Source organism: Vulpes vulpes, chromosome 9 (assembly GCF_048418805.1).
Source record: "Vulpes vulpes isolate BD-2025 chromosome 9, VulVul3, whole genome shotgun sequence".
In the NCBI taxonomy this organism is placed as follows: domain Eukaryota; kingdom Metazoa; phylum Chordata; class Mammalia; order Carnivora; family Canidae; genus Vulpes; species Vulpes vulpes.
The window spans coordinates 44801293-44822744 of record NC_132788.1 but is presented as its reverse complement, the minus strand read 5'-3'; the positions used below and the strand labels follow the sequence as shown (position 1 = coordinate 44822744).

The 21452-nt window shown below is 40.9% G+C and overlaps 2 protein-coding genes across 9 annotated transcripts in view; one reads left to right on the top strand and one right to left on the bottom strand.

Annotated features, from left to right (window-relative positions):
• Positions 1 to 1969, bottom strand: part of BRCA2 (BRCA2 DNA repair associated) — a 58323-nt gene extending 56354 nt beyond the window's left edge. The window contains exons 1-2 of one of the 2 annotated variants that reach the window (XM_072719957.1): positions 364 to 1954; positions 163 to 291 (exon numbers count right to left, since the gene is read on the bottom strand). In XM_072719957.1, coding sequence (XP_072576058.1) covers positions 163 to 229 — 67 coding nt within the window. In that variant the 5' untranslated portion in view covers positions 230 to 291; positions 364 to 1954. Of the gene's footprint in view, positions 1 to 162 lie in introns of both variants that reach the window. The other variant, XM_025996767.2, reaches the window with a different exon arrangement.
• Positions 1260 to 21452, top strand: part of ZAR1L (zygote arrest 1 like) — a 156063-nt gene continuing 135870 nt past the window's right edge. For 3 of the 7 annotated variants that reach the window (XR_011994246.1, XR_011994248.1, XR_011994247.1), the window contains exons 1-3: positions 1278 to 3593; positions 4111 to 4203; positions 5822 to 5896. Coding sequence is in view for 2 of the 7 variants with exons in the window: in XM_025996756.2 (XP_025852541.1) it covers positions 2925 to 3593; positions 4111 to 4203; positions 5822 to 5896; positions 10722 to 10988 (1104 nt within the window). In the remaining 5 variants the exon portion in view is untranslated. Of the gene's footprint in view, positions 3594 to 4110; positions 4204 to 5821; positions 5897 to 10721; positions 11136 to 21452 lie in introns of those variants that run through there. The other 4 variants (XR_011994249.1, XR_011994250.1, XM_025996756.2 and 1 more) reach the window with 3 other exon arrangements.

Genomic DNA, 21452 nt, shown 5'->3' with positions numbered 1-21452 from the left:
ATTTTCTTAACTGACTTAATGACCGCATTGACGGAACAGTTCATAGTGAAAACAAAAACGTGAAATGTTGGCTTCTTTTCAGCAAGCATGCACAGTTACGTATTTTTCTGAAGACATTTTCTCAGTGTAAATGATCGATGTATATATAAAATTTGTCAATACCTGCTTGATTGCACCGCGTCTTAAAAATTTCAAAAAATGTCGGCCTCTCTTTGCATCCAAAAGGCATTTTTATCTACAATATTACTCCAATGCTTGGTAAATAACTCTGCAAAAGACACCAAAATAACACTTCACAGGGATGCAGTCCTGGGTAACCGACTGAGGTAAAATCAGAGGCTGATAAACACACTGTTTATGTACCTCGGTCCTATGTTTTGGGACAATAATCCAACTCACTGCGACCATGGGAGCATTCTATATATACGCTGTCCAGTACGGTGGCACTAGCCACATTAAGCAATCGAAACGCGGCAGGTGTGACTCACGGACAGCACTGTAAATGTCATTTAAATAGTGTGGCTAGGGGGTGCACAGGTCAGCAACAGGTTCCTATTAGAGGTATCTTCTGACAACGTCAAATCAGTAAATCTTCGTAATGCAGCAACCGTCTGGGGGTTAAGCAAGGCAGACAGTGTGCCAGGAGCTGTGAAACATCTTCTAAAATTAACAGTCCGTTAAAGTAATTCATCGTATTTTCCGATAAAGGGAATTTCAGGCTGGGACATCTGGGGCAGCTCAGGGCAAACCCGGGCGGCTGGCGGGGCGCGAAGTGGGGAAGCGGAGTCCAGGGAAGGGGCGGGGCTCGCGTTTGCCTCGCTGAGGAGCCGAACCGTGAGCCCTTTTCTCCCGGTGGGTGAGAGGCTGCAGAGACCGTGGAGGCAGGAGGCCCCGGCCCTCACCCCGTGAAGAAGAGGCGCCCCCACGCCCCCGCCGCCTCACACTGCGGAAGACAGGCCCGTCCGTCTCCACCCAGCCAACACTAACCGCCTTCCGAGGTGCAGCTCTTTTTGGCCGGAGAAGGCTAACAAAAATCGCGCCGGCACTTCGGCCAGAAAGCTGAGCCGCAGGCTCCTTTCCTCGGCGACCCACGGCTGGGACGACTTCCAGAGCGCCAAGCCCCAGCAGCTCCGCCTCCGCCTCCGCCGACCTTCTTTCAGATCCTCGCGCCGAAAACCCGCTCTGCCGACGCGTCACGCAGCGACGCATGACGCGACACGCAGCGACGCATGACGCGACACGCAGCGTGCGCGCCTCCCGGAAGTCGGGTTCTGGGCGGGCGCGTCCGTGTGGCGAAAGCCGAGTCCTCGTTCGGCTGCTGGGCGGTCGGCCTGGAACCGTGTGAAGAGGGAGTCGGGGTGCTCGCTCTCCTCTCCCTGAGCCCTTCGCAGCTCGACGCGGCGCTGTTGGCGGTCACCGCGCACCGTGTATACTCCCCGCCTCCTCCCCATTCTCTCTGCTCCACCCCGCGTTTGGGTGGCCGCGGGCGGCCTGACCTGGGGTCTTTGAAAGACCTTTATTCTGCCCGTAGAGCGGGCGTCCGCAGTGTGTCCGTGGTTGGGGCCGACTGCCTCGGCGGCTGGATCAGGATGCAACCTGAACCAGCGGGCGTTAGTCAGTCCGTGGGCTGCTCTTGGGTGGCGGGTTTCCGAGCCCTCGGAGCCGGTTTGCCCCCTTGAAAACTGTGGAACCGCTTTAACCCCCTCCTGCAGCGTTAGGCCCTGCAGCTTCCGCAGGCTCCCGTAGCGTCCTTCACATTCGCGGGGTGCCAGTCACTGGCTCTGCGCCTGTCTTCTCTCCAGGTCGCCCTGGGAGAAGGGTCTGTGGCATTAGCACGAAGCTGAATTCAGGTTTGTTGTATAACCTAGAAAACTTTCAACTGGTGTGGACTGAGAGGTACTCCTAGGCCTTGGTGCTTCCGGGAAGCTCCGGAGCAGTAAACAGCGAAACAGCCTTGGATTAGAAAAACGGTGGCCTCTAGGTGGCTACGTAGGCGTCACTTTAGTTGGATCACAGTCTTTAGCTGCAGCAGGGAGCCTTACCAACACAGATACTGGAGCCTGTGGTAGTTACCACTTACTGAACATTCATGATTTATTCTGTTTTGTGCTATGTAGTAGTATCACATTAAATCTTATTTAAAAAATCCTGTAAATTGGTTAGTATTGTCAGATGGGGAAACCAAATCATCTGGTTAAGTAACTTGCCTAGTGACAAGGCTCAGGTCTCCATTCAATTCCCTTTGATTTCAGATACGTAGCCCGTGTTTCAGTTTCCATTTACCCTGTAAATTAAAACAACTTGCTTTTTTCCCCTTTTTGGAAATGGGTCCTCACTAGGAGTGAGTTAATGAGAACTGTTGGCATGCAGTAAGGCCCTCTGAAATACATTTTCTCGCACTATATACACCCCTACACCCCCCCCCCCCCATAACACTATTCTCCTTGCTTCTGTGGTTCTAGGGTCTTTGTATTCATCGGCTCTGCCGTAATATACTCTTCTACTTTGCTGCTTCAATAACTTACTACTTTAATTTGATTTACTATATGCTTTAAAACAAGATCTCTAAAATAGTTATTATAGGATACACGGGGGACTTGCTGATGAAAGCATGTGTGTGAATAAGAAGTCAGAAATAAAAAACAGCTTTGAAAAAGATTCAGGAAGAGTGTATTGGAGAGATAGGGAAGAGCAATTAGGAATCAGGTGGAAATTAGACCTCTAGATAAGTAGATCTCCTGTCCTCCTTTAATTAGGGTAATAGGCAGCAGCTTCCCTTGGAATCTGAAATAAAGGGAGAAGCTTGGAATGAACCTGTACTAACCTGATCAGGAAAAAGAAGGGGTGGATGAAGGTGGAAGGCAAAACTAGGAGACAGAAACCGCCCAGGAATATTGTGCTGCGCCTGGGCACCAGGTGAGCAGATGGAGCGTCTTGTCCGTGTTCCCTATGGCTTGTACCAGGGCTACGGGAATACAGTGCCTTTGGGTCATCCTGGACTCTCTGAACACGAACAGCCTGACTGGAGGCGAAATACTGGTCCCCCCAATTTCCTGGCCAGGCCTGGTTTGCTGGTGCCTGCAAATGCCTCTCACTACTGCATGGACCCTTACAAGAGGGCACAGCTTAAGGCCATTCTCTCTCAGATGAACCCCAGTCTGAGCTTGCAGCTTTATAGGGCCAACACCAGGGAAGTGGGTGTGCAAGTGAGCCCACGGGTGGACAAGTCCGTGCAGTGCTCGCTGGGGCCTCGCACCCTGTGCAGCCGCTCCCCATGGGGCAGTGCAGGCCACAAGGCACCCCTGACAGCCTGGGGAGTATATTCACCAGTGATAGGCCGCAGGAGCCTGATTCAGCTGCAGAGGGAAGGGGAAGACCAAGAGAGGAAGGCTCTTTTGCGTCCCACTGAGGCCAGTGAGCAGCAGCAGCAGCAGCAGCAGCCACCACCAATGCCAAGGTCAGAAGAAGACAAGCAGGAGGAGCCTCACCAGCACAATGAGTTGGAGGAGGAAGACGCCTCAAGTCCTCGGAAAGAGAAGAGTAAGCAGGCACAGGGAGTTGGTGGAGCAGATCTCAGGAAACCCACTTTCCAGGTGAACTTTCTCCTACCTGTCCTCAGGTCTCAGCTAGCCTCGTCGCGCCTTTCTCTTTTCCATTTCTGGGCCAACAGAGCAAAATCGTCTTTCGCTTTCTCCTTTTACTTGATGGAGAGGTAGTTCTGAAATGTGTTTTACGTGGCCTATAGGTTTTGTAACTTTTTGGTCAAATGGGGGACAACTTTAAACATGTGAAAACAAAGTCTGGTGGCCATTACTATTGGAAATGAGATAGGTGGGGTTTCAAGTCAAGTATGTGATCAGATTTTTGTTCGGGGAGATTGTGCTGGTGGCAGTTGAAAGAACGTGAGAAAAGTACGAGAGACGAGGATTATTCTGGGATTCTTCTTGTTTCTGAGAAATGAGCTGCTAAATTATCATGGTTGCCTTGATAATAACTATGAATGGGGTTAAGGGATACTTTTTGTTTCTTTATATGAAGCCAGGAGGAAAGACGATCTGGCTTCACCCCCCACCCCCATGATTGTAAAAGACTTTACCCCTTTATTTGCAGTTTTTGGAAGCAAAATATGGCTATTTTCATTGTAAAGATTGTAAGACCAGATGGGAGAGTGCTTATGTGTGGTGCATTTCTGGAACTAATAAGGTAAGTAAAAGTGAGCCGGATGCGGGAGGAGAGTGGGGCTGACACAGATGTTAAATAGAAGGAGAGTATTTCCTGATGGAGCATGACTATAACGGTATCTCATTGATTTGGCATCCTTAGTGCCAGGCACTTAATAGGTACTTAATGTTTGAACTGAATTGGACTGTCCATATGAACTCCTGAGGCTCTTAAATCTGGTGTTATATTTGGTTTGGTAATTCTGTTGAACAAAATCTCAGGTGATTTAGGTGAACTCTCGTTCTTGTGTATAGTGGAACTGTATAATTTTTTAGTTGGTATATTTTGAATATACCTGTTTGGGCATTAGCTTCTGGAAATTTCCATAGTCCACAAGGTGGAGCAATAAGAGATTTTTGTAAATTTATCGTAAAGGTTAGCCTTGGAGAGACTTCTTTAGGCTAAGCAGTTTTCCCCTCTTAATTTGAATTAGTTGTCAACATATTAAGATTGGCAAAGACTTCACGATTGACATTTCCAGATTTCCCTGATTAGACTCTGGTCCCTATAGATTCATTTCAATGTGAAAACAGTAGGCTGGGACTTAGCAGCTTCTAGCTCCTTTCACTGGGCATGCACGCTTGATTTTGCAATAGTCTACATCTGGTCTATTTCATTAACTTCAACAAGCTGAGTTTGTTGAGTTTGAATTGAGTTTGAGTCCCCTTTGCTTTCTCATTTCTGGCTAATGGTCTATAGAAGGAGAGGGCAAGGAGGCGCGCTAAGACCTGAGTGAGAACTTGACTTTTCATACTAGCCATTTACTAGGCTCTGGAGGCAAATAAATTTTAAAACTATGCTAAAATTACTTTCCTCTATTGCCAGAAGAAAAACAGTGCCAGAATTAAAACTGTTTTAATTAAAACAGGTTTAATTAAAATACTACAAGATGGTAGGATGCAAAGAACAAAATCTAGAACTTATTCTTAAGAAATTTATTCTCATAAGAATGACGCATATGAAATTTTGGTGATAGACATAGTGGCACCAGTGCCATAGAAGTGGTGCAAAAATAACACAGGATGGGGATGATTACCCTGTCGGAGGGAAGGCATCATGATTTTAGAGGATAAATAGGATTTCATCAAGCAAAGCAGGGAGAAAATGCACACAAGAATTTTGGAGGATAAATAGGATTCATCAAATCATGGAGAAAATGCACACAAGAAAATGCAGAGTTGAGAAACAATATGTATGGGTAACTACAAATATTTCAAAGTTCAAACAGGAAAATGATGATAAAATGAAAAAGTAGAGATTCATAGACTAGGACAGAAGGTGAAGGTCAAAGGTTTGGCCTACACAATGAGTAAAATTATAATAGCTACTTCCTATTTGAGAGTTTTACTGTAGTAAAAAACTACATTATTGAGTAGTTGTCAGAATTATAGAAAATAAGTGGTAGTATCTCGATTTTTACAGGTAAGGAAAATGAGGTTCAAAGAGTGAGGAAAAAGTGATAGCATTAGAAGAGTTTAAGACTTCAGGGTAGAGGTTGGGCAAAAAAAAAAGGCACAAAGTAAGGGAATGGATTACTTAAGAACTAAGAGTCTAAGGTACATATAATCTTGTATGAAAAAAAAGGCTTATTTCTCCTTAGGTTTATTTCAAACAGCTATGTTGCAAATGCCAAAAGAGTTTTAACCCTTATCGAGTAGAAGCAATCCACTGTCAGGTAAGCATATGGACTGCTTTCGTTGTGTCGATAATGTTGCCAGTTTTAAATATGAAGCTTCTGTGGCAAATGTTGGGATTTCATAGAATTTATTATCTGCATAGGAGTATTAAGTTTTCTATTCCTTGAATTTTTAAAATATTTTAGAAAAATAAATTCTAGATTTTTGGCAGATGTAGGGAAGGGAGAAAGATGGGCTCTTTTAAGTTGTTTTATATGATATGTTTATATATGGGCTATATGTTTCTCAAACACTCTGTAGTTTGGATGTAGCAACTTTTTAAAGTTTTTATTTTCATTCCACTTAACATACAGTGTTAAATTGGTTTCGGGTGTACAATTAGTTTCAGTGTTTCAACAATTCCATATGGATGTAGTAATTTAATAGGTAGCCTATATTAAACTTTTACTATATACCAAACTTTGGGGTAAGTGTTTTACATTATCTCCTGTAATCTGAACTTCGAGGTATGTGTTATCCCCATGTTACAGACCAGAAAGCTAAAGTTCAATAAGAAAAGAACTTGCTCAAGTTTAGACAAATAGTAAACATTAAAACTATGATCAGATTTTATGGTGTTTCCTGTGTCTAGGAAATCACAGAATTAGATGAGATCTTCTCTAAAACAGCTTGTAGGAAATCTTTTAAAACTTTTCAGGGAGGGACACCTGGGTGGCTCAGCGGTTGAGCATTTGCTTTTGGCTCCGGGCATGATCCCGGAGTCCCAGAATCGAGTCCCACATCAGGCTTCCTGCATAGAGCCTGCTTCTCCCTCTGCCTATGTCTCTGCCTCTCTGTCTCTGTGTCTCTCATGAAATGAATGAATGAATGAATAAATAAAATCTTTAAAAAAATAAAACTTTTCAGGGAAGTGTGACATAGTTGGTTTTGGTAGTCAGGAGTTTTTAAAATTCTAAATCATTTAGTTAAAAATATTTTTTGTACTACTTGGAAATATTCAAAAAAGCCAGTCTAATGGTTTATAAGTAATTTACCTTTAGATTTTCTAGTCTGACATTCTCATTTAGCTTATTTTTTTTTTTAAAGATTTTATTTATTTAGGGCAGCCCAGGTGGCTCAGCGGTTTAGCGCTACCTTCAGCCCAGGGTGTGATCCTGGGGTCCCAGGATCGAGTCCCACGTCAGGCTCCCTGCATGGAGCCTGCTTCTCCCTCTGCCTGTCTCTCTCTCTCTCTCTCTCTCTCTCTCATAAATAAATAAATAAAAAGTTTAAAAAGATTTTTATTTATTTATTCATAAGAGACAGACGGAGAGAGAGAGACAGAGAGAGAGAGAGACAGGCAGAGGGAGAAGCAGACTCCATGCAGGGAGCCTGACGTGGGACTTAATCCCGAGTCTCCAGGATCACACCCTGGGCTGAATGTGGCGCTAAACCACTGAGCCACCAAGGCTGCCCTAGCTTATGTTTAATATAAGTTGGGTTTAAATATATTTTTATTTTCTTGTGTCTAGTTGAATTGACTTTTTTAAGTAAAAATTCTCCATATCTTTTTATTTTGGTAGTTATTCATTGTTGTTCTTTTGGTTATGAGGTCTGCCTTAGACCTCATAACATGGCTCTTGGACTACCAAAGTCTACATAAATTGTGAATATTATCTCTCTTGACAATGCAGTGAAGATAGAACATTCTAACTCCTCATCACCTCATCCTAATTTATATCCTGCTGTTGTATATTTTAATTTTAAACTTCACAAGATATTATTTTATATAGTCATTCATGTAACTTTAACTATATATTTCCTTTCTGCTGTTTTTAGGTCCTTTTTGTATCTGGAGCCACTTTCCTTTTATCTGAAGAATACATTTTAATATATTTTTAAAAGAGTTCATTTTATTTGAGAGAGAGAGAGAGTGAGTAGTGGGAAGGGCAGAGAGGGAGGAGTGAGAGAAGTGCAGGAGAGAGTGGGAGGGAGAGGGAGAGAATCTTCAAGTAGACTCCTTGCTAAGCACAGAGCCCAACACAGGTCTTGATCTCAAGACCCTGAGATCATGACCTGAACCAAAACCAAGAGTCAGACACTTAACTGACTGAGCCACCCAGGTGTCCCATGTTTTAATATTTACTGTAGTGCAGGTCTGAAGGTAACACATCCTCTTGGATTTTAAAGGATAATTTTTCTGGGTATAGATTTTTTAGGTTGGCAGTAATTTTCTTTCTGCCCTTTAAGGGTCTGACCTTCATTGTTTTTTGCAAAGTTGGCTCTTAGTATTTTTGCAGCTCTTTCAAAGTAGTATCTCTTGCTCTTTGTCTCCTTAAATTTACTCACTTTTGAGATTGTTCTCTCTGTTTTGGTTTTCAATAGTTTTTCAATTTTCTGCCTAGTTGTGGTTTCTATTTATCTTGCTTGGGATTCATAGCGTTTCTTGGATCTGTAGCTTGGAGGTTTTTAACTCCTTTGGAAAATTATGAGCCATTATCTTTTAAAATATTCTTCCTCCATTCTCTTTCTTTCAGTTACTCATATTAGACCTTTCACCATCTCCCTTATGACTTATATGCCCTTTTCTAGATTTCCCATGCTTTTGTGTCTCCTTGCTTTACTTTGGATATCATATACTAAACTGTCTTCCATTTCTCTAATTCTTTCCTCTGCTATTTCCGATCTACTATTAAACCCATCTATTGAATTAATTTCAGTTATTCTACAATTTTTGTGTGTTGAAAAAAATGACTACCAGTTTTCTGCTAAAAATATCAGTCTTGTTTCTTTGTATTAAGCATAATTAAAGTCTGTATTAGGTAACTCCATTGACTTAAAGTCCTATGGTTCTGTTGCTATCCTCTTCATTTTCTGTGGTCCTGTCTCCTCGTATACTCATAGTTATTTTTGACTGAGTGCTGTCTATCGAATATGAAGAATTATAGTGATAATTTGAGGCATAGGATAGTATCTTGCTCCATGAGAGATTTGTTTGCTTCTGGTGGGAAGATAGGGGCACTAACAATTTAAGATTTTTTTTGGAAGATTTTATTTATTTATTCATGAGAGACACAGAAAGAGAGGCAGAGACACGGGCAGAGGGAGGAGAAACAGGCTCCATTCAAGGAGCCAGATGTGGGACTTGATCCCAAGAATCCAGGATCATGCCCTGAACCGAAGACAGACGCTCAACTGCTGAGCCACCCAGGTGTCCCCAATTTTAGATTTCTATTTTCTAATCAGATTGAGCTATTTTGAAGCTGGCCTTCAGAATCTGTGAAAGCTGGGCCAATTCTTGGTTCATCTTTATTCTTAGACTGTAGCCTTTCAGGGTCCCAATACAAAACCTCAACTTTACCAGGTCTCTTCCATTTGGGCATGTTTAAGATTATCCCTCAGCTTCATCAACTTCTCGGACTTACTTTCCTTTTCCCACTCTCTTTCATCTCTTTTAGAATTGGCAGACCTTTTAGAGAGGAAATAGTCCCAAATGTGCGGCTCACCTCCATTTGTGGGTTTCTTTCTCTAATGCTTTGATATTTCTTCAGTGCCTTCAAATAGTTCTTTTAAAAAGTTGTTATTTTCTTTAAGTCAGGTTTTCTAGTTATCCTAAGTAGGAGGCTTGATCAAAACTACCTGGTCCACCATTGCCAGAAACAGAAACCTACCTTTAGAGTAAATCTTGATTTTTATTTATTTTTTTAATTGATCCTTCCCCTCCACCCCATAATAAGAGTATCTGTCAGGATTTTTTTAAAGATCTTTATTCATTTATTCATGAGAGACTCACAGAGAGAGGCAGAGACACAGGCAGAAGGAGAAGCAGGCTCCATGCAGGGAGCCTGATGTGGGACTCGATCCTAGGACCCCAAGATCACACCCTGAGCCAAAGGCAGATGCTTAACCACTGAGCCACCCAGGCATCCCTATTTGTGAGGATTAAATGAATTTATATAAAGTACTTAGAACAACACATACAGAAAACACCATGTATTAGCTATTAGAATTTTCTTATAAGGATGCATATTGGCCACTAAAAGAGTGGAAGATATAAACGTAGTACACCATTTCATAAATGATAATTAAGACTTCCATTTGCAAAATTAAAATGTCCGCTTCCACAATATAAAATATGAAACTTGTTTTTAGTTGTGGTCATATGAAGAAAATAGAGCAACAATGATTGATTTTAAAGATTAGCAGGTTGCGAGAGTGGACAAGGGTAGTATACTGATCCCCATAGGGTGTGATTTTTTTATTTACCAGAAGACAGAATGGGATAATGATTGCTTTATAGTAAAGATTAGGCATGTCTGGAGAGAAAAGAGCATTAGCTTTCTCTAGAATTCCCATTCTGTCTAGTTGTGACAACCAGAAGCCTCTCTGGACATTGCCAGATGTCTGCTGGTCTGTGAAATCAATTGGTTGAGAATCACTGCTTTAGTGATATTCAAATATTCAATACTCCAACCTAGATAATCAAATCACTTAGTATTCAGTGCCCCTGAGCCCCACCTGGCTCACAGATGTAAAAACCCATTAGTGAAGACACTCTATAAACTTTATTTGACAAAGAGAGCGAGTGAGCCAGCACATGAACATGAGCAGCAGGGAGGAGGGAGAAGTGGGCTCCCTGCTGCAGGGTACCAATGCAGGACTTGATCACGGGATGCTGGGATCATGACCTGAGCTGAAGGCAGACACTTAACTGACTGAGCCACCTGCATGCCCTATAAACTCTTTTAAAACCTTTCTCTTACATTAAATCTTGGTTGGCTTAGCAGTATTCTCTTAAATCTATCTTTTCTCTTTCATCTTGAAAAATGCATGACATTAACAGAATGAATGGTTTTATACAACTTTGTCCTGGACTTCTCATAGGATTCAAAGGAGGATGAAGATATGAGGAATAATGGTGGTGGGGAGAAGTATTTTGATTTGAGGATTCCATTTAAAGCACTGACTGGATTATTTAGTGTCCAAACTGTTCCTTGTTTTCTAAAGACCTGTTCAAAGTCTTGTTGTTCCTGTCCTCAAAAGAAAAGACATATTGATCTAAGGAGGCCTCATCGACAGGATCTGTGCGGTCGCTGCAAAGACAAGAGATTCTCCTGTGGCAATACTTACAGCTTTAAATACATCATGTGACAGGCAGTATGAATTGTACAGGACATCCAAATTCTCCTTGTAACTTAGCTCTGACTTAGCATTGGAAAATGGATTAGGTTTTTGTACTTTTTGTAGGTTGTATAACAATTGTACAATGTGAATAGAATAAAATAAATGCATGTAAAATAGACTGAAGGTACATTAATTGTGATCCCAAGGTAAAAACATCCACGTGGCATCGGGAAATGGTAGATAATGTCACTTACAGGAAAGGAAAAATGAAGAGGAACAATAGTCATTTGACAAACTTTCATTAGCTGGGTGTTCTAAGCACTGGGAAAATAGAGATGATCAGGGGAAAAGGTCCTTGCCTTCAAATAATAATTACAGCAGATGCTTCAACAGCACTTATGTACCAGGGATTGTAACTCATCATAGCTGCCATATTAAGTAGAAACTGCTATACCCTTTCTTAACAGATGAGAGGGAGCCACAGAGAGATCATAATGTAGTACCAGGATCTGAACCCATGTGAACTTGGACTTGCTCCATGGCTTGAACTACATTTTTTTTTCTCAGATCCAGATGTGGTAAGTGCTGTGAAGGAAACAGTGTGCTACCATAGAGTGAGCTTTTAGATAGGGTGGTTGGGATGAGGGACCATGAAGATTGAGACCTGCAGGATGGAGGGAGCTTGGAGAAAAGATGGTTTTGATTCAAGGGAACAGCAAGAGCAAAGGCTGTGAGCAGGTAGGTGACATACTTGGTATGTTGCAGAAATAGGGGTCCCTCAGGCTAATGTGGGACAGAGATTAGAGAGGACAGGGCTCAGGTCACAGTTCTTTTGACCATGATCAAGCATATGGCAGCCCATGAAGGAGTTTCAACAAGACAATGACATTAAATTCTTACTTTTAAAAAACTCACTCGGTCAGGGAAAGACCAGGCAAAGTGGAAGGTGGGAGATGAGAATGGACAAGCAAAATGATGGCTCCGACAGGGTGATGGCTGTGGAAATGGAGAGAGGTACATCAATTCAAGGTAATGTTGGAATTATACAGGATTGGAAGTGGATGATGCAGAAATAAATGACTTTTAGATTTCTACTTTGAGCTGTGGGGCAGATGAAACTGAGAGGTATAACATTTAGGAACATATTCTGGAGTCAGATTACCTAACTTCAAATTGGGTGTGGTAGATGTCTGTGGGCAAATTACAGGCATACCTTAAAGCCATTGCAGGTTCAATTTCAGACCACTACAATAAAACAAGTACATCAATAAAGTGAGTCAAGTGAATTTTTGGTCTTCAATACACATAAAAGTTATATTTATGTATACTATATATTATATATTGTATATATAGTTATATATTTATTTTATATATTTTGCGGTCTAATAAGTGTGTAATAGCAATATTACTAAAGATACACATGCTTAATTAAAAAATATTCTATTGCTAAAAAATACTAAACATAATCTGAGCTTCCAGCAAGTTGTAAGTCTTGCTAGTGGAAGGTCTTTGCTTGATGTTGATGGTTGCTGACTGATCAGGGTGGTGTTTGCCTACTGACTGGGGTGGCTGTGGCAATTTCTTATTTCAAGGCCACAAGAAGTTTGCCTCATTCATTAACTCTTCCTTTCATGAATAATTTCTCTGTAATGTGTGATGCTGTTTGATAGCCTTTTACCCACAGTGGAAATTCTTTCAAAATTGGGGTCCGTCTTTTCAAACTATACAGCTGTTTTATCAAGTTGATGAAATATTCTAAATTCTTTGTTGTCATTTCACCCATCTTCATAACATCTTCACCAAGAGTAGATTCCATTGCAAGAAACCACTTTCATTGCTCATCGATGGGAAGCAACTCTTTATCTGTCCAAGTTTTATCATGAGATTATAACAATTCAGTCACATCCTCAGACTCCACTTTGAATTCTAGTTCTCTTATTATTTCTACCACATCTGCAGTTTCTTCCTCCATTGAAGTCTTGAACTCTCCCTAAGTCATCCATGAGGGCTGGAACCAACTTCTTCTAAACTCCTAGTAATGTTGGTATCTTCTCATGAATTATGAATGTTCCTTTTTAAAATTTTTCTAAAGACTTTTATTTATTTGACAGAGAAGGAGAAAGGGAGAGAGCATAATAAGCAGGGGGAGCAGCCAAGAGAGAAGGAGAAGCAGGCTCTCTGCTGAGCAGGGAGTCTGATGTGGGGCTCAATCTTAGGAACCTGGAATTCTGACCTGAGCCGAAGGCAGACGCTTAACTGACTGAACCACCCAAGTGCTCCAGATGTTCTTCTTGTTTGTTTTAAAAGATTTTATTTGAGAAAGTGAGAGAGAGAGTGTGAGCATCTGCGAGGGCTGGGGAAGGAGCAGAGGGAGTGGGGCAGATTCCATGCTGAGCATGGAGCCTGATATAGGGCTTAATCCTATGACCCTGAGATAATCACCTGAGCCAAAATTAAGAGTTGAATGCTTAACCCACTGAACCACCCAGGCACTCCTTGAATCACAAATGTTCTTAATGGCATCTAGAATGGTGAATCTTTTTCAGAAGTTTGTTTCCCCAGACCAATCAGAAGAGTCATAGTCTATGAAAGCTATAGTAGTTTGGAGTGTATTTCTTAAATAATACTTGAATATCAAAAGCATATTCCTTGAGCTATGGACTATAGAATGAATTATATGTTTACAGGAATGAAAAGAACATTAATCTCATTGTATGTGTCCATTAGAGCTCTTGGGTGACCAGGTACATGGTCAGTCAGTAATGTTTTGAAAGGAGTCTTTTTTTGTGAGCAGTAGGTCTCAATAGTGGGTTTGAAATATTCAATGAAACGTGTTATGAAAACATGCTGTTATCCAGGATTTGTTCCATTTATAGAGCATAGGCAGAGTAAATTTAGCATAATTAAGGATCCTACGAATTTTCAGAATGATAAATGAGCATTGCTTTCAATTTAGTCACCAGTTGCATTAGGTTCTAACAAAAGAAACTTTGAAGCTTTGAAGCCAGGCATTGACTTTTCTCTAGCCGTGAAGGTCCTCAAAGACCTCACCTTCCAAAAGAAGGCTGTTTTGTCTACATTGAAAATCAGTTGTTTAGTGTAGCCACCTTCATGAATTATTTTAGGCAGATCTTCTGGATAAGTTACTGCAGCTTCTGCACCAGTGCTTATAGCTTCACCTTGCACTTCTATGTTATGGAGATGGCTTCTTCCCTCAAACCTTGTGAACCCACCTCTGCTCCTTTTAAACTTGTGTAGCTTCCTCCCTTCTCTCTGCTTTCATAGAATTACAGAGAGTTAGAACCTTGCTCTGGAGTAGGCTTTGGATTAAGGGGATGTTGTGGCTGGTTTGATCTTCCTCTATCCAGACCACTCAACCTTTCTCCATATCAGCAACAGGCTATTTTACTTTATCGTTTATGTGTTCACTGGAGCGAGCAGCACTTTCAATTGCTTTCAAGAACCCTTCCTTTGGACTCACAACTTGGCTACCTGTTTGACATAAGATACCTAGCTTTTGGCCTGTCTCAGCTTTTGACATGCCTTCCTCACTGAACTTAAAGATGTACAACTCTTCACTTGAACATTGAGAGGCCATTGTAGGTTTATTCACTGGCTTAACTTCAATATTATGTCTCAAGCAATGGGAGGCCTGAGGAGAGGGAGAGAGATGGGGGAATGGCTGGTTGGTGGTACGGTCAGTATACATACAACGTTTGCTGATTAAGTTTTTCATTTTATATGAGCTCAGTCTGAGGCACCCCAAAACAATTATGATAGTAACATGAAAGATCGCTGATCACAGATCGTAACAAATACAATGAGGAAAAGGTAGAAGTATTGTGAGAATCACTAAAATGTGACACAGACACAAAGTGAGTAAATGCTACTGGGGAAAAATGGTGACGATAGATTTGCTTGACATAGTTGCCACAAACCTTCAAAGTGCAATAAAATGAAGCATAGCAAAACAAGATATGCTTCTACTTAACTTTCCACATCTCAATTATGTAGTTCCATTCTCCCATTGGTATGGGCCAATGTACCTGTTGTTGGTGGCGAGGACCAAATGAGCTGATATGTTATGCAATGAAGATCATAACTAGCATTGTGAGGACTCAGTAAACTTACTTTGGTGGAGCTATATAGTAGATGTATGTAGGTGGCAGAGAGTTTCAACATACTAGATATGAAATATTTGAGACATCCAAATGGACATGTCATGTAGGCTATTGAGTATATGAATTTGGAATTTAGGAGGGCTATCAGAGCTGTGTGTGTGAGAGAGATTTGGAGGTTAAAAAAGTACATAGTTTTTAAAGCCTTGGGTCTGGATGGGACCACCTGGAAGGAAAGCACAGCACTGGCTCTGGGGCACACCAACATTTAGAGCAATGATTCTAAAACTTTCATGTCCCTGGAGTTATCTGGTGATCATATTAATTGCAGATTATGATCCAGTAGGTTTGGGGTCTGAGTCTGCCAATCAAACTCCCATGTGCTATCAATGCTGCTGGTCTTCTGGATCACACTTTGAGTAGAAAGAGATTAGAGATCAGGTAAAATAGGTCAAGAGGGTCAAAACAATAAAGCTGAAACAGTATTTCAAGGTCAACTGAGTCAATTCCTGTGGTAAGTGAAAACGATGCAGATAGACACATCTGCTGGAATGGTGACAGGAAGGTTACTGATGATCTTGAATGAAGTTTTCCATGGAATGGTGGGGATAGAAGCTGCAGTAGAGAAAGTCAAGACAGTGAATAGAGATAGTACTTGCTAGAAGTTTTGCCATTAAAAAGTAGAGAAATTAGTGGTAGTCAGAATTGCATTTGGGGGAAAGGTGAGAGATTGAGTAAGTTTGTATATTAGTGGGAAAAAAATGGAGAGAACTTGATGGTACATTTGGTAGAGGACATGCCCACAGGAGCAAAGCCCTTGGAAAGGGAGAAGAGCTGAAATCTGGAGCATTAGGCCTGAATGGAAACCATATTTATTGTAAAAAGATGAAACACCTAGAACATGGGGCTAAAGATAGGTTTATAGATTTGGGGGCAGAGATGAGACCCTCTGTGTTATGTACTCAATCCATTATGAAGCAAAGGCATTAGCTGACACAGATAGGAAGGGAGAGGGGTGGGAAGCTGAAAAGGAAAAGCAAGGTATGAAGTAAAGTCCTGAAGCTGAAAAGGAAAAGCAAGGTATAAAGTAAAGTCATGATAATTTGACATTATCATGGCAGTGTAATTGTACTATAGGGTTGTCAGATAGCATTGGGAGCTCATTCTGAGACTTAGTGCTGTTTGAATTATGCTTGGTTGCCATTGTGTATTCTAGTAATGTCACACATAAGGGATTCTGTTGTAGGTGTGGGATGTGGAGATTTTAGTTTTAACCAGTTGTGTAAGACAGGTGTAAGATGTTTGAGAATGTTAGCAAGGGAGTGACTATAGTCCTTGGAATTTAAACTGGTTCAGCAGAGGAGTGAAGGCAGGGGATGGGTAGTGGGAAACTAGTGAGATTTACAGATTGTTACTTGTGATAGGAGAAGAATTATAAGAGCAGGTGGGAGCTAGAGTGAAAGGGAACTGGAAGCATTCCTGAGTAGGATGCTGAAGGTGAGTTGCAGCTGGTACACTTGCAGCTGCTGGTAGGGTTTTGATATAGCCGTGAAATCAGGTGGTCAAGGTAGAGTAGAGGGGTGAAGACCCCTGGATGTAAGAATGCTAAAACCAAGAGGAAAAGGTTTTGTGTGGGTCATGCATGAGGATGTCTGTGGTCCCTGAGAACAGCATCAGAGGTTGGGGTAAAGAAGGCAATGAGCAATAAGCTGTAGTCTATTCAGTGAAGTGAGGGTGTGAAAAGGAGGGTTTTAGATAAGTTCTCAACCACAGCTGCCACTTAAAGTCATAGGGCAAGCTTTAGAAATTCTTTTTTTTTTTAAATTTATTTATGATAGTCACACACACACACACACACACACACACAGAGAGAGAGAGAGAGAGAGAGAGAGAGAGAGAGAGAGACAAGTAGAGACACAGGCAGAGGGAGAAGCAGGCTCCATGCACCGGGAGCCAGACGTGGGATTTGATCCCGGGTCTCCAGGATCCCGCCCTGGGCCAAAGGCAGGCGCCAAACCGCTGCGCCACCCAGGGATCCCAAGCTTTATAAATTCTAAGGCAGGTCTCTCCACTCAGCATTTCATTTAAGGGATCTGGGGTGGGGGTGGGGGGCCTGTGCCTGTGAATCTTTTAAGTTTTCTTAATGGTCCTAATGTACGGGTAAGGTTCACAACCACTCCTGTGAGTGATGGTGATGGGCTTGAGGAGGGCTGACTAGAACAGTTGGGTGACATGAATTTCTGTCACTGGGCTTTTTGAAATAGAAATGAGAAAAAGATTGGAAATAGAGGTAAGCAAAGGGGAGTATTCTCAGCCTCATGGCTCAGGAACTTCTAGAAGTTCCTGTCGGTGGCTAAAGTTCTTGGAACCTGAATCAGTGTACAGTGTTAGAGCAAGAGATTACTGTTAAAATCAGGGTCTGGGCTGGAAGCGATAGTGACAGAGAAGGAAGCATCTGCTGGGAAACTGTAAGTAGACTGCCGTAAATTTTAGCCACTCACTTCCGGTGACCTCAAATACAAAGTCACCAAATAATGACAGATTTGAGGTTGAATCATTACACAAACAGCCTACATCAAACAACAATTGGTTATGTACTGTAGAATGAATGAATTTGAATTAAATGTTTCTCAAGATGGGATAGTTGTTAAATTACTGATTTGGTAGACCCTGCTCTGGATTTCACTGAGGGGATCTTCATTTTTGTCATACACCCCTGGTGATTCTTAGGTTTGAGAATCATTAAGGCAGTGTTTCAACCTCGGTAACAGATTTCAACCCTTAAACAGCCCTGGAATTTGAGCACACTTCAGTCCAATTAAATCAATCTCCAGAGCAGTGGAGCTTGAGTACTGGCTTTTCAAATTTCCCTACATGATGTAATGTGCAACTAAGGCTTCAAATTCATTTTCCTTACACACTGATTCTTACAAGGAAGACGGGTGCATATTCTAAATTTTTCCTCACAGGTTTAAAATACCATCTATGTGACTTTGGTCTACGTGACTTCTTAACAACATACTCACATATCCACCCATTTGCTCACCATCTGGTCTTGGATGTGTAATTAAGGTATCTCATAGATAATATGTCTGAAAATTAAATCTCGATTTCCATCTCTCAAACATGTACTTCTTTATCTCAGTGAATGGCAATTCTATTCTCCCATTGGTCTAGGCCAAACTTTGGAGTCTCACGTTTCACATATTATCATCAAGTCCTATTAGCTCTCCCTCTGGAATATTCCAGAATATACCAACTTGTAATCATCTCTATTGCAACTACCCCAGCCCAAGCGTTCATTACATATTGACTGCACTATTATAACAGCCTTCTAGCTGTTTTTTAAAAAAATCTTTAAATAATCTTTATTGAGTGAAAACTTGACAATAATACATTTCTTGCAAATTGGAAATGCTTAGTTCCAAGAAAGAATTATTTTCGTTTTTTTTAAAGATTTTATTTATTCATGAGAGAAAGGAGAGGGAGGCAGAGACATAGGCAAAGGGAGAAGCAATCTAAAAAAAATCAAGGACTTCCTCAATGTGCTTGTGTCTACTAATTCAGTCATTCATTACTGTGTCCAGTAATTCTCAAAGTACTTTTGTGTTTATGATTCAGTTTTATGTAACATAAGGACTACTGTGAACTATAATTTTTATGTTAACAAGTGTTGTTGAATAAGTAATTGTGTGAAGATGGAGAGTCACTGAAGTTCTTCGGACTCAGTTTTTCATCAAACTATGCTTCTATGATTTGGATTTAGTTCAATTATAAAATTCAGATGATGACAATCATTTCTTAGTTCTCTGAGAGGGAAATTTAGTAGATGGAATTTTCTGTTTTAAGATAATTTTTCCCTTGAGATTTTCTCAACTTTGGAAGTTACTGATAGAAAAGCTCAGAGTTGATCATGCTTTCTTTTGACAGCTTTTTTTAAATGGACATTTATGGTTGCAATTCTGATTTTATATTCTTTACCTATAAATTACTCATAATTTCTTGCACAGGTTTTCCTATTTTGTAGTAGTATTTCATGATTTTTTTTATAATTTACTAATGTGCAATCATTTAAGCTGGTCTGAAGTTTTTGTTTTGTTTTATTTTGTTTTAAAGATTTTATTTATTCAGGGGCACCTGGGTGGCTCAGTGGCCGAGCACCTGTCTTTGGCTCAGGTCATGATCCTGGGTTCCCAGGATCGAGTCCCACATCAGGCTCCCTGCAGGGAGCCTCCTTCTCCCTCTGCCTATTTCTTTGCCTCTCTGTCTTTGTCTCTCATGAATAAATAAATAAAATCTTTAAAACAAATAAGAATAAGAGATTTTATTCATTTGACACACACAAAGAAAAAGAGAGTGACCGCATAAGCAGGGGGAGGAAGAGAGTAGGCAAGCTTCCTGCTGATCAGGGAGCTCAGTGCGGGACTCCATCCCAGGACCCTGGGATCATGACCGAGCCAAGGCAGATGCTCAACCTACTGAGCCACCCAGGTGCCCCTAGTTTGAAGTTTCTAAAGTTTGTACTACCTCAAATACTTTGTGATATACCTTGATTATATATATATATATATATATATATATATATATATATATATATATATTAAGTTTAGAACACTTTATTAAACATTCTACGGCATAAGTAGGAAAGAGACATTGTTTTTCTGCCTTCAAAGAATTTACATTTTAATTGTAACAGTTTTAATTAAGTTTACTAATTCATGAAATATATCTGGAAAATTTGTCAGACTTGGGCATGGATGAAAGTGATTAGTGGATTTCCTTCAAGGGAGTGCTGAATGTCTAGGGACTCTGAAAGGTTTATCTGGTTCTAAATGAGTGTACAGTTTGGATCATCTTTGATTGACAAGACTATTTTACAACTCTATAGGGATAAAAGTTAAATTGTAGAAAACTGAGAACATTGCAAACGTTTTTTTACCTATAACACTGCAAATGATTCCTATTCTCAGCAATACAAATGGATTTTGTCCAGGAGAAAATCTAAATAGAAGTCAAATTCTATTATGAATTGGTTTTCACTTCTTTCTGATTTCCTCATTAATTAATAAGGAAATGAAAAAAAGAATCATTGGGGGAGAGATGCTAACAGGAAGCAGACAGTAAGGGGCATTTCTTTCTTTTTCCTCCAGCTTTTCAGTCTCCCCAACAGCAGCAATGTCAGAGCCTCACATATAGCCATTGTCAAAGCCGGTATGTGGTTTGCAAAATACAAGCATCAGCTTCACAAAGCAGAATAGAGACAGATAGTCCCAGGTTTGGAGCAAAGAGACAATAACTTAACAATTGGCACTCCCATGTTAGAAAAAGGAATCACCATCCCCCAAGTTGCTCATCTTAGAAACCTAGTAACTAGTTGTTCTTAGGGCTTCTCTCCCGTTATATTAAAAAAAAAAAACTCTATCTGCGTTATATAAGTAGATAAAAATTCTAAAGCATAATTTCCAAAATGATAAAAATCATGATTCTTATGTAAATATAAAAAGAACATGAATCAAAATGGTTTTTTTAAAGATTAATTTATTTGTGGGGGAAGAGGGAAAGAGAATCTCAAGCTGACTTCTCACTGAGTGTAGAGCCCAGTATAGGACTCAAACTCACAACCCTGAGATCAGCACCTGAGCCAAAACCTAGAGTCCAATGGTTAACTGACTATATCATCCAGGTGCTTCTCACTGGTCTTCCTGCTCCTGCCCTTCTGTGTATTTTCTGCACACAGCAGCCAGTGTCATTTTTTAAAAATTTGCTTTTAATGTGGTGAAACATATGCAACATGAAATTTATCATTTCTAAACGCAAAATTCAGCAGCATTAAGTACATTCACGATGTTGTACAATGATCACCACTATTTCCAGAGCTTTTTCATCAAACAGAATGATCCTTTTATGACAGACGCATGTCACTGCTCTGCCCCCAAACATCCAGTGACTTTCTGCTTCAGTTAGCAAAGGACCAAGTCCTTCCTGACTCACCTAACCCTTTCTGCTGTCCTCTCTGACCACTCTCCTCTTCATTCATTTCACTCCTGTCACTGGCTTCCTTGCCATCCCTTAAACAAAAGGATCATGGTCCTGCTTCAGGATCTTTGCATTTTTCTTTTCCTTTGTTGGAATGCTCTTTATCCTGGCAACTCTTATTGTGTCCTCAGTTCATTGAGACCTCTGCTCAAGTCTCCCCTTATTTGAAGGGCTTCTCTGACTCCCTTCAGAAGTAGCATCAAACCCCAGTTACTCTCTGTCCTTGTTTCGTTTATGGCATGCAGCATCACCTGACACAGACATACAAGTACATCTTCCTTGAATAGAAAGATAACTGTAGTTTCCCCTGAAACAGTGCCTAGCTCACAGTGGACAC